Raw genomic sequence first — 12,948 nt, forward strand, 5'->3', positions numbered from 1 at the left:
CCGTGAGTTTTTATCTTACTGGCTCTTCTGGGTTCGAGTTGGCACTTCTCAGCAGCCCTCAGATTCAGGAAAATGGTATCCCGCAGGGTTCTGTTCTAAGTGTCACACTTTTCCTCGTTGCTATCAATGGGCTTGCAACCTCTGTTGAGCCTCTGGTTATCCCGGTGTTGTACATCAATGATTTTTGCGTGTGATGCAACTCCCAACCTGTAGCATCTGCTGAGCGCCAGCTCCAAGGCACCATCCTACGGGCCTCTGCATGGGCCACCACCCATGGCTTACAGTTTTCTCACTTCAGAATGCAGGTTTTGCGTTTTTGTCGTCGACCCACAGTACACCATGATCCAGAACTTTATTTAGGCAACCAGCTGCTCGGTGTTGTAGCACAGTCCTGTTTCTTGGGCCCTATTTTTGATTACAAGCTAACGCCACAGCCCCACATTTGCCACCTAAAGACTACATGTATGTGGAAGCATAATGCTCTCTGGCTCTTGGCCCATACATTTTGGGGGTGCAGACCGTTCCACTTTTCTCCATCTTTACCATGCTCTGGTCTTGTCCAGACTAGATTATGGTAGTCAGGTTTATGACTCAGCAGCTCCTTCCACTTTGAAACTTCTTGATCCTGGCCATCATTGTAGGGTGCGTCCGGCTACATGTGGCTTTCGCACTAGTCCTGTTGAGTCCCCTCACAGAAGCGAGGACTCCCCCTCTACGCATCTGACGGAGCCAACTCTTTATTTCTTACGCAATCACCATTTGCCAATTCCTTGATCATCCTGTACATCCTGTACTCTTTGCCAATGAGGGATGTCTCCCTCGTAACACCCGTCCACAGTTGGGATTCCCGGTTGGCATGCGTCTCACTTCCCCCTGTCAGGATCTCCATCTCCACTCACTGGACTGCACCCTGTGTCTTTCCTCTCATACACCCCCTTGGATGGTGCCTAGACCACAGATTAGGACTGATCTATTCCAGGGTCCTGAGGCCTCTGTCGCTCCTATGGTTTTCCGGCGTCTTGTCTGTGCCATCCTTGCAGAGTTCCAGGGTGCCACCATCTTTTACACTGGTGGTTCTAAGACTATTGGTAACATGGGATATGCTTTCATGTCTCCTACTGGCTTCAAGCACCATTTATTGCTGGAATCATGTAGTGTGTTCACAGCAGGGCTTGTAGCCATTGACAGGGCCCTCCTTTTTGTTTCTCAGGCCTCCCTCCACAACGTTTTAATTTGTTCAGAGTTCATGAGCAGGCTATCGACCAATGCTACTCTCGTCGCCCTTTGGTCTCTGCTATCCATGACCTTCTCTCTGACCTTGAGCGTGCCGCCTGTTCCGTCATCTTTCTCTGGGTCCCAAGTCATGTGTTGGCATCCTAGGGAATGAATTGGCTGACTGTCTGGCTTGAGAAGCAGATACTTAGCCCCCATTTCCTTTCATGATTCCAGCTGCGGGTATGCGAATCTACGTCAAATCTCTCTTTGCCCAACACTGGAATGCCATCTAGAGTGCTACTGCTCATTGTAATATACTCCACATAATCAAGGAGGCTACAGCAGTTTGGCACTCTTCTTTCCACTCCTCTCGGAAGGAATCCACAGTTTTATGCCGTTTACACATTGGTCAGACCTGGCTCACCCATTCTTTCCTCCTGCGTAACGACCCACCCCCACAATGTAGTTGTGGAGCCAGACTGATCCAATCTCACATATTGGTGGAATGTCCTCTTCTTTCGGCTCTTCTTGTTAAGTATAGTCTTCCCAATTCCTTAAATTTAATATTAGCAGACGATCCACGGATGGTTGAATTGGTTCTCAGGTTTCCTCCGTGAAAGTGGTTTTTATTTCCAGATATAAGGTTCTCCTTTAGTGTCGGAGCAGGGGTGGGTTGATTGTGGTTGGGACTTCTTTTACAGTCTTATTGGTCTGCCCCCCTTTTTTCCAGTTTTTAGATTTGGTCTCATCTTTTATGCCTTTACAGTGTGTGTTTAATGTTCATTATTTTATAATTTGACTCCCCTGACTGGATCCGTCCACTTTTGGCAGACCCTATTTCTTCTGTAACTCACTTTGGAATCACAGGACTGATGACATTGCCGTTTGGTCCCGTAAACCCCTCTCAATCAATCAGTCACAAGGACTTAAGTCCTTTGCTGGCTCCGCATTGGCCATACTTGGCTGACTCACGGTCATTTCCTTCATCACAAGGACCCACCCCATTGTTATGGTTCTCATCTGATGGTGGTCCACATTTTTTCTGGACTGTCCCAATCTAGCCACCCTGCAGCAGACTCTTAATCTCCCTGACTCACTACTGCTGGGATTAGATGCTTGGTGGCTAACTTGGTTTTAGTTTCATTTGTGAAGGGGGCTTTTACCAGTCTCTGTCAAGGGGAGCCATTTAACCTTATTGGCCCATTGAGGTGTTGGCAGAACACTCTTGCCTCCTCTGCCCAGACCAGGCTGTGGTTGTCTGGGCTTGGTTGTCCAGCCTGGGCCTCACCCCATCTGATCTTTCTCTTCCTCCCAGTCTCTCGCATGGTCTGTTTGACTAGTTCATCTTATGTCCATCTGTGCTTCTCTTGCCCTGTACATGTTGTAATCTTTCCTAGCCAATTTCTGAGTGGGGTACTTCTGGTAAGGGATGGGGGATGTATGTCCCTTCGTTGCATTCTGCTTTTGGGTGCTTCCAGCTGCTCCCTAGATAGGGCATCATGCCTGCCTTTCTTCCTATACCCCCTTTCTTCTTTTTTTTTCCCTTACCTAGCCTTTGTTGACCTTTGGTAGACATTGGGTTTTCTTCCCCTGGGTTTCGTGCAGTAGGCCGTCTCATGTACAGTCAAGTGGACCTGTGCGTTTTGGGAAAAAGGGACTGATGAACTAGTAGTTTGCTCCCTTTAATCATCCAGCCAACCAACCCAGGAATTTCATATGTCTAAAAATATGCAGAAAGAATCTTTGTAAGTTGACAACTGGATGAATAGTATTAATTGGAAAATGTTATTTGGGAGAGATGGTAGAAGAAGAGTAGACTGTTAGAACTGTGATTAGGTAAGAACTTTGTATTTGTTGAGATAATAGTCAGCTGTAATTTACCAGGTTGCACATTAAATGGCGAAATCAATGTAAGATGTGTGAACAGTAGGAACAGTAAGAGGTGGTGGTATCATCTTTGTAACATTGTGAATCAATTGATATCTGAAATTTATTAAAATGTAAACTGTTTGTTTCTTGAATGCTGACTAATATTTCTTTCTTTCCCTCAGGTGAAGATTGTTGATATTGAAGGCAGTCTGAAGTCCGTTTACCCAGCCCGCAATGACCTGATGTTTGAGGGATCACAACAAATTGTAGTTGTGAGGAAGTAATTTATTTTGTCTTACGAATGCCATGTGAAGCAAACCAATTCAATAACATTTCATCATTACTCCTTTAAAATAATGTCACACATCTGTGCAGGTAATTTGTGTAAGCTCTTTGCATCATCTTATACATTTGATAGAAGAAAGGAGGAATAACTGACATGTCTCCAGGGACTGAGTAACACAGGGGTGTTTCAGAATATAGTCCACTAAAAGAATTATCCCACATCAGTGCATAATTTACTGGCAATTTACCGATGTACTATCAGGTACCTGCTGCCAGTAGGACAGCAGAACTGTAAAAATTTGTTCTGTTAAACAAGTTTTTCCAGAAAATGCATAAATTGCATTTGTTCTGTGGGATAGCTCCATACTTGCCATAGTTACTGAGTCCTTAAAGACATACTACTATATGTTGAACAAAGAATGTAAAGTAATTTCTCCATGTTGTTTGTATTCTAAAAAAAATTAACCTACACGATATTGTATTCTTTCGCACCACTTGCACATCTACTGGATGTGTGATGCCTAATAACTGTCGGCAAGATTGTAAAACTTTTCTGATGTTTCAACCACAGGAATTAATATGGGGCTGTAACCTGTTGCTTTTTGTTCCTCATTTGCTACGAATACTTGACATCGAAGTGATTGTGATTTGCTGTATTGGGAGTAAACTATTTTTTTTTTTTTTTTTTTTTTTAAATTTTATGAGGCACGGGTGAATCAGTTTCACGACAGAGGTTTCCCACGATTTGCTTCCATGGTTTTAATAAGTATTATGTGGCTGTGACGTACAAATGGTATTGAAAATTGCCAAAAACCTGCAAGTTGTTTTTCTTGGAAGAAGAGGCAGAATCAATGTGGATTTTAAGTATTCATTTGGAGCACAGCACAAATAAAATACAATGTGTGCAGGAGCACTGTAAATACAAAATACTAGTGTTGTATACTGTGTATTTTTATTATGAATTGTATGTTAAAAATGTAGCCATTTGCTCATTAATTCATGTAATGACATTGGTTCCACATTTCAGACTGATTTGTTTTTTAAAGTAAATTATATTTCAAATATGTGTGTTTCATTTATAATTGTTACCTTTTGACTCCCAGAACAGATTTTACATTCACACTTAAATTGGTAAAAAAATCATAAACTGTGATATGAAAGAAAGGCAAGATTCTTTATGTAGATCAGAAACTGCTGTATCCCCAACCACTCATTAGAGAGGGCTGGGGAATAAATAAATGTTCTAGGAAGAGATTACTGCAGGTTAAGTGCACTGTAATTGGGTTACAAAAATGATATGCAGCATAACAAATGTGTCCTGTATTAAAATTTATCTTCATAATACCCAACGGAAATGGTGCAACTATGTCTTCATCATCCAAAAGATCTGAATTTCTTCTGAGGATAGACCAGTAGTTCCCAACTTATCCTAGACCTTTACCCTGAACAAGATGGAACATGAAGTATTATCATCTCTCTTGCTTTGATAGCAGTGAAAAAGAAGTTACGGTATATGTACATCTACATTTATACTCTGTAAACCACTGTGAAGAGTTTGGCAGAGGGTACATACCATTGTACCAGTTATTAGGATTTCTTCCCGTTACATTCACCTATGGAGTATGGGAATAACGATTGTTTGAAAACCTCTTTGTGTGCGTTAATTATTCTAATCTTACCCTCCTATGTGAGCAGTATGTATGGGTTTGTTGTGTGTTCCAGAGTAATCATTTAAAGACGGTTCTTGGAACTTGATCAGTTAACTTTCTCGGGATAGTTTACGCCTGTCTATCTTAGTTTTCTAGTTCAGTTCCTTCAGTATCTCTGCGACACTCTCACAGATTACACAAACCTGTGACCATTTATGCTGCCCTTCTGTGTATACATTCAGTTAGTCCTATTTGGTACAGCTCCCACACACTTGAACAATATTCTAGAATGGGTTGCACAAGATATTTGTAAGCAATCTCCTTTGCACTTCCCAAAAATTCTACCAATTAACCGAAGTCTACCACCTGCTTCACCAGGAACTGAGCCTATGTGATCATTCCACTTCATATCCCTACAGTGTGTCACACTCGTATATTTGTATGAGTTGGCTGATTCCAACAGTGACTCATTGATATTGTAGTCATAGAATACTATGTTTCCTCATTTTGTGAAGTGCACAATTTTACATTTCTGAACTTTTAAAGAAGTTGGCAATAATCTTTGCACCTCTTTGAAATCTTATCAAGATCTGACTGAATATTTATGCAGCTTTTTTGGATAGTACTTCATTATAGATAACTGCATCATTTACAAAAGCCTGATATTACTATTAATATTGTCTTGAAGATCATGACTATACAACATGAATAGCAAGGGTCCCAACACACTTGCCTGGAGCACACCTTAAGTTACTTCCACATATGACGATGCCTCTCCATCCAAGATAGCGTGCTGTGTCCTCCCTACCAATAAGTCCTCAATCCAATCACAAATTGCACTTGATACATCATATGATTGTACTTTCGACAATAAGTGTAAGAGTGGTACTGCATCCAATTCTTTTCAGAAATCAAGAAATACTGCAACTACTGGACTGCCTCGATGCAAAGCTTCCAGTATGTCCTGTAAGAAAGGTGCAAGTTGGGTTTCATGTGATTGATGTTTTCGGAATTCATGCTGGTTGACATTGAGATGGTGATTCTATTCAAGATAGCTCATTACGTTTGTGCTCAGAATATGTTCTAAGATTGTACAACAAATCAAAGTTGGTAATAATGGATGGTAATGCTGTGGATCATTTCTGCTACCTTGTGGTAGATGGATGTGACCTGTGCCTTTTTCCAAGAAGTGGGCACATTTTTTTGTTTAGAAGATCTATGATAGATTATAGTTAGAAGAGGGTCCAACTCAGCTGCAAATTCAGTATAGAATCTGACAGGGATTCCATAAAGTCCTGGATCTTTGTTCAATTTTAAGGATTTTTAGTTGTTTCTTAACACCACTGACCCAGTTACTTATTTATCTTTTGTTTGGTACAAGGATCAAATCAGGGCAATTCTCCTGGGTTTTCCTTTGTAAAGGAATATTTGAAAATGGAGTTAAACATTTCAGCTTTTGCTGTGCTACCTTCAATTTCAGTTCCTGTTGCATTCATCAGTGACTGGACACTTTGGTACCACCAACAGCCATCATATATGACCAGAATGTCTTTGGGTTTTGTGATAGCAAATTTGATAATATTCTGCTACTGCAGTCTTTGAAGGCATCACTCATTGCTCTGTCAACAGCCAAGCAAATTTCATTCAGCATCTCTATCTATAGTCCTATACGTTGTGTTACACCAGTTATGTTGTTGTCTGTTTCTGTATACTGTAGAGGGTCACTCCCATATAATGTCTGTTTTGTGCATGGTCTACCATTCTTTTAAACTTGAGCCATGTTCCACTAAATTTTTCTGCCCGGTGCTGTCCTCAGTGAGATATGACACTATTGACTTTTTTGTCTAGTGTACTGGACATGTATATCTTTCTGCTTGTTTTAGTTGTCCTTTGTGCTTTAGTAATCATTGTTGCACACAACTGCATTATGGTCACCGATACCAGTTTCGATGTGGTCATCCTGAAAGAGGTAGGGTCTTTTTGTTGTCACTAGATGCAATACATTTCCATCATGAGAGGATTACCAAACTGTGTGTTCTAGGTAGGTTCCAGAGAATACATATAGTAAAGTTTCACTGGATCTTGTATCAGGCGCACTACCGACAAAACTGTAATTTTTCCTCATTAATTGTGGGGTATTTAAAGTCTCTACTGATGATTACAGTATGATTGGGGAACTTACTTACAAATGAACTGGAGATTTCTGTAAAGTTTTTTGTTACATCGGGAGATGAGTCTGGTGGGCGATATGTGTCCAATTATCATTTTATGCCCACCTCTAAAACTTAGTTTTTGCCCAAACAGTCTCATATGGAGTTTTACTTTTTATCTTATTGGATTTGAGTTTCTTGTCTACTGTGGCAAATACACCACCTTCATTTCCCATTTACCTATCCTTATTTGCATTTAAATTTTCCCCAAAAATCGCACCACTATCAATGTGGAATTACCTGGGAAAAATGTAATTATTTTGCAGAAACCCTGCCTGTACCATTGAATAAGGTTTCTGTGTACTTCTATTTACCTTTCATTGCAATCACAGAACCCATCAAACCATTACAGGAACTTTCCCAAGCTTTGCAATAGGGGAAAAGTCTGTGTTGTAACTGTCTCCCTGGTTTTCTCTGTATCTAATAGTGTGTCATAATGTTACTTCAGTTTGTGGTGAACTTCTAGCATGATCTGTTTCCCTGATATGTGTATATCAGTTTTCACCATTCTGAAAGTTAATTACTAAGGTGGTTCTGCTATGCAGTACTGCAGTGCCATGCTGCTGGTCAACTTCTTGTGATGTACGGTACTGGAAGAGAGCTTTAAGCTGTCCAAGCTACTAAAATGGTTCAAATGGATCTGAGCACTATGGGACTCAACTGCTGAGGTCATTAGTCCCCTAGAACTTAGAACTAGTTAAACCTAACGAACCTAAGGACATCACAAACATCCATGCCCGAGGCAGGATTCGAACCTGCGACCGTAGCGGTCTCGCGGTTCCAGACTGCACCGCCTTTAACCGCACGGCCACTTCGGCCGGCTGTCCAAGCTACTCTTCTGTATTTTATGCTGACTGTCAGGAGTTTATTCAAAATCAAACAAGAGACAGTTCTGACAATGATTTTTTTTTTTTTTTTTTAACTGCTAGTTTGCTCATTTACATTCTTACATGTGCCTTTAAGCTCCTTGACCTCCAAGGCACCACCAAGCTGGGACGTCCAAAGGACAAGGCTTTGTCATGGCAGGTTTGCACCTTGCAGATATTTTGAGCTGACATGACGTGCACTGCAGCTGCAAAGTCATGAAACAATAGGGCGCACATTAGTATATTTTCCACTTAACTACCTAATCTATATTTTCAGCTCTCATGAACAATGTAAGTCAGCCTGAGAGAAGAAGAGTGGTGCATGTAATTCTTAAGACTCCCATGTTACACCATCTCATTATATGGATCAGTGTTAACATTAACCCTTCTTTCAAACTTGGCAGGCACTTTCTCAATAGTGGTTTCATTCAAGATAACGGTCCCCTTTCTTCATGCCTTGTTGTTCCTGTCAGGACTTTTTCTTCCACTATTGTGTTTATCAAACACTTCTTTCTCTTTAACTCTACATGCCACCACAAATGCTAATTCTAAATGTGCCAATCTATCTGTCCTCATTTGGAAGCCTGTATGAAGAGTGAAATACCAGTGTACTGCATGTAAGTCCAAAAATAGCAGTCTATAATATTGTGTTCTTATTTTGCCCACTCCTGCACTGTAACACAACTACTGTGAATTTATCATTCATTGATTCATGTTCAGGTTCAACTTTGTGGTTGTTGCCATAAATACCGTACATGCTTTCACAAATCTCTATTGCAAAGTGTTCATTTTCTGACAGACAATTCAAGACATTACAATAATTAGATAACTGTTTTAATCTAAATGAGTTGAAATTAAATGTGGAAAGAACTCGGTTAAAGAAGCAGTAGCAGTTGTTCTTCTTTTATTAACATATGTCCACAGCTGTGGCTGCCTGGAGGAAAAATTGTTTTGTAATCAGTTAAAGCAGTCTAAAACACAGTTAAAACTGTTTAAAACAAAACAAGCAAAATTAAATTTTGTTCAGTTTCATCCTAAAAACCAAGATTTGCAGAAAGTTACCTGTGTTAAATTCCTAGGAATTCAAGTGGTAAAAATTTATCATGGGCCTCATATACACAGTACCTCGCTTATAAATATCCTCACCTTTACCATGATATACAACACAACCAGCATGGACATCAGGAAAGTAGTATCACAGCTATGCTGAATCAATAATAAGGTACAGTATTATATTTTGGCGCAACTCAAACAATATGCCTCAAATATGAACACTTAAAAGAAAAAAACATCATTAGAAATATCCACAATGTAAAGTATCAAAAATCATGTTGCCCACTTATAAAAATAGTTTAAGTATACTGAGTGTGCCCTCACTGTACACTTAAGAACTGATTTTCTCCATTTTCAGTAATTTTAGTAATCCTGCCCATGACATATTTGTCAGGGGTCTGACAGATCAAAAATTCCCCACTGGGTTGTTCGCAGCAAGTGAATCCACTCTTGCAGAAACAAGGCCACTCGGGCTAGTTTAACGTTTGTGTAGAATCCTGCATGAGGCATGCTGTGCTGCTATTTGAATTACGACCTTGCTTTGGAATTTGACTTTCTTATTCCCACTATCGTTTCTACTCAGTGGTCAGTCTAAAATGACTTTGGTTTGGTTTCTGGATTAAGCATTTATTTTGGAAGCAGACAAAAGTAACCCTGCTTTATTTGTAGCAAATCAATTTTAACATGATTACAACACTAAAAATAAAAATAATTTTATGCTATATACCCATCATTAAAAATGTTGTGCTCAGATTTCCCTCATATCCACAACTGAAAATTTATAACAAAGTAAAAGATCTGCTCTTAGAATCACTAAAAAACAGCTTAAATGTCAAATTGATGCAGAAATATTAAATTGAAGAGTTCATGATGGACGATCTAAGAATTTCAGTGGAAGAAACTATAATTATGTATCCAGTACAGTACAGTACAGTACATTATATTAATAATATTTTAAGAAAACCTATAAATCAGTTTGTGTGTCGATGGGTATCTTGTTGATAAAGTCAATTACTGGACATTGTATCTTATAAGACAAGTACATCTATTCTAACGCATATTTGATAATTGGTAAATAGAGGGGATATTTTTTGCTTTGTGTGAGAGTATGTACTCGAAACATCAGAAGACACGTTTTGTAAAGTGCAAAGAAAATGAGTGCATAAGGTTGGGTGTAGGATTGTGGAGAAACCAATTTTATAACAAAATATTTAGCTATGTATTCAGAGGAAAGCACTGGGTGGCACTCGTGCTGAGGTTGAAGCAAGATGATTTTTCTTTCTTCTTAATGCATAATAATTACTATTTGCTACATAAACACTTATTTATTGTAGGATTTGGGGATGTGTATATTAAGCATTTAAGATTATTGGTAAGTAATATATGGATGCTAGGTACATCACCATGGTGAATGGAATGATTTTTTTATGACAGTTTAGTGAGGGATGAACAAGAAGTGCTTTATCAGCACACTTTAGTGTGGTCACATATGGGCTAGATGCCTGTCACTGTCATCTCCAAGGTTATGAGCTTGTATTGTGACTACCTGCATTCAAAGGACCTGCGTCTACCAGGATCAGCTGCCTGCGGCAAGATACCAGGAGGCGCTACTATCACAGTTTGTAACAGTACTGCAAATCATCTTATAATTCAGTCCTGGAGGACAAAGTATGAATAACTGCCATCCAGTGCAAATTCCTCACTGTAGGGTGCTGAAACAACTGTTTATTGCATCTCTCAGGGAACACAGATCAGCTCGGGTGCAAGAACATTGCCATTGGATACACACAACATGGAAATACTAACCAGGAATAAAGGCTAGATGTATATTTTTGTACAAGCCAATGTCGGGGAACATCGAAAACCACATGATGTAAATCATCCTGCCATCAAACAGGCTACTGCCCACACATTTCGTATTCTTGCATGGGTGGTGTTTGTATGAGATGCAATGGGGTTCCTGACAGACATACTTTCATCCTTTACCTGTGAAAAATACAGGAACCTACTGTGTGACCATCTGTGTCCATTTTTTCAGCTAAAGCACAACCATACAATCTGTGCTTCTGGTAAGCCACATTTAGGTCATCTGAACTCATACCAAGTGAACACAATGAGATATGTATCTCTTCGACCTGGTTTCCATGAGTTGCAAATAGCAGTTAAGTCATCAGGGATTAGGATAACTCTGAAACACTTCATTTTTGTAGAGTATGTGCCTCAACGTGCTACTGCTGCTGTTACTAGGTGGAATGGATGTTCTGCACATCACCAGAGATGGTCATAATTCAGTTGCTAATGTTTACACAGACTGATACTTCAACTAGTATCAACAGTGCTTCGCAGGAATTTTACTGCCTGCCATTATTCTTTCAATGTTGCATCACTTTGGCAACAAACATGAGTACACTCACTGCTCAGCAGCTAAGAATTACCTGACAAATTGCAGCATAATTTTTATGACGTGCATACAGACCTGTATGGTTGTATCTTAAAAGTGAAGCTGCACTCAACTCAAATGTTGATTTGAACACCACAGTGCTTTACTAGGCATGGTCCTTTGAGGTAGTATGCCCTTACTTTCCTTTGATCTTTAAACTGGCATGCCCAGTTAGTTATGGAGTGACCTTCAGTGTAACACGGATCACAAACCACAGTGCAGCCTGCCATTTTTCTGCAAGATCCATGAAAATGTAATTCAGGAAAGGTTAACTGAGTTGACAGTTCAGCAGAACTTCACTAGAGTGGCCTCATGAGTGTGAACTCGTTTTTTGTTGTACAATTTAAGATTAACACATTTACTGCCACATCGTGTTTCATTGCAGGGCAAATGGCATTAAGTGTGAGAGACTGCTGTGGTGGCCACTGACATTAAGCGTGTGGTTCTGCTGTAGCTGCCGGCAGCCACACAGCTGTCAACTAGTTAAGAATGTAGGCACCAAACTAACTCTTAATTTTGTTTTTTGGGTCATCTAGCTCTGTAAACGCATTAATTATACTGTAGAAGATTGGAAAAATTTTTAGTCTTTCATGAATCAAACTTAAACATTTTGGATGTAGGCATGCACTACGGTGCTGTGGAAACCAGTTAATGGAGTACTATTTAGTGGCCCCCATAATGGTATGGGGCATATTTGTAGTGACCTTTAGATTCTGTGGTAAAAGTGATAACTTCATTTGATGAGAATTACAATCAGCTGCTAAGGAATCAAGTGGAACACTGCACGACTTTGTAATGCTATTTTTTAGGATGAGCTCTGATGCCACGTTCAATCACATCCCAGATGTGTTCAATTAGGTTCAGATCTGGCTGGCACAACAATTGAAGTTCGCTACTGTGTTCCTCGAACCCCTCCATTACACGCCTGTCCTTGTGAGATGGCACATTATCTTGTTACAAAACACCACTGTGGTCGGGAAACATGATCGTCATGAAGAGGTGTACATGGTCTGCAACCAGTGTACAATACATCTTGGCTGTCGTAGTGCCTTGCACAAACTACTCTGGCCAATGGATACCAACATGAATGTTCCTCAGAGCATAATGGAGCCGCTGCCATTTTGTCTCTGTCCTGCAGTACAGGCATCAAAGACCTGTTCCCCTGGAAGACAACAGATTCATGCCCTCCCATTGCTATGATGAAAATGTATCAGGATTCATCAGACCATGCAACACTCTGCCTCAGCACCAACATCCAATGCTGATGGTCACATGCCCATTTCAGTCGTAGTTGCTGATGTCATGTTAACATTGGCATGTGCATGGGTAATCGGCTGTGGAGGCCCATTGTCAGGAGTGTT

The 12,948-nt window shown here is 40.2% G+C and overlaps 1 protein-coding gene across 1 annotated transcript in view; it reads left to right on the forward strand.

Annotated features, from left to right (window-relative positions):
- LOC126438155 (leucine-rich repeat-containing protein 47-like) overlaps nt 1–4,043 on the forward strand; it is an 81,964-nt gene extending 77,921 nt beyond the window's left edge. Inside the window, exon 7 of the mRNA XM_050090533.1 lies at nt 3,267–4,043. Coding sequence (XP_049946490.1) covers nt 3,267–3,368 — 102 coding nt within the window. The 3' untranslated portion in view covers nt 3,369–4,043. The remainder of the gene's footprint in view (nt 1–3,266) is intronic.
- Nucleotides 4,044–12,948: the final 8,905 nt, after the last annotated feature.

The sequence above is a fragment of the Schistocerca serialis genome, unplaced genomic scaffold (genome assembly GCF_023864345.2).
Source record: "Schistocerca serialis cubense isolate TAMUIC-IGC-003099 unplaced genomic scaffold, iqSchSeri2.2 HiC_scaffold_1261, whole genome shotgun sequence".
NCBI classification, from domain to species: domain Eukaryota; kingdom Metazoa; phylum Arthropoda; class Insecta; order Orthoptera; family Acrididae; genus Schistocerca; species Schistocerca serialis.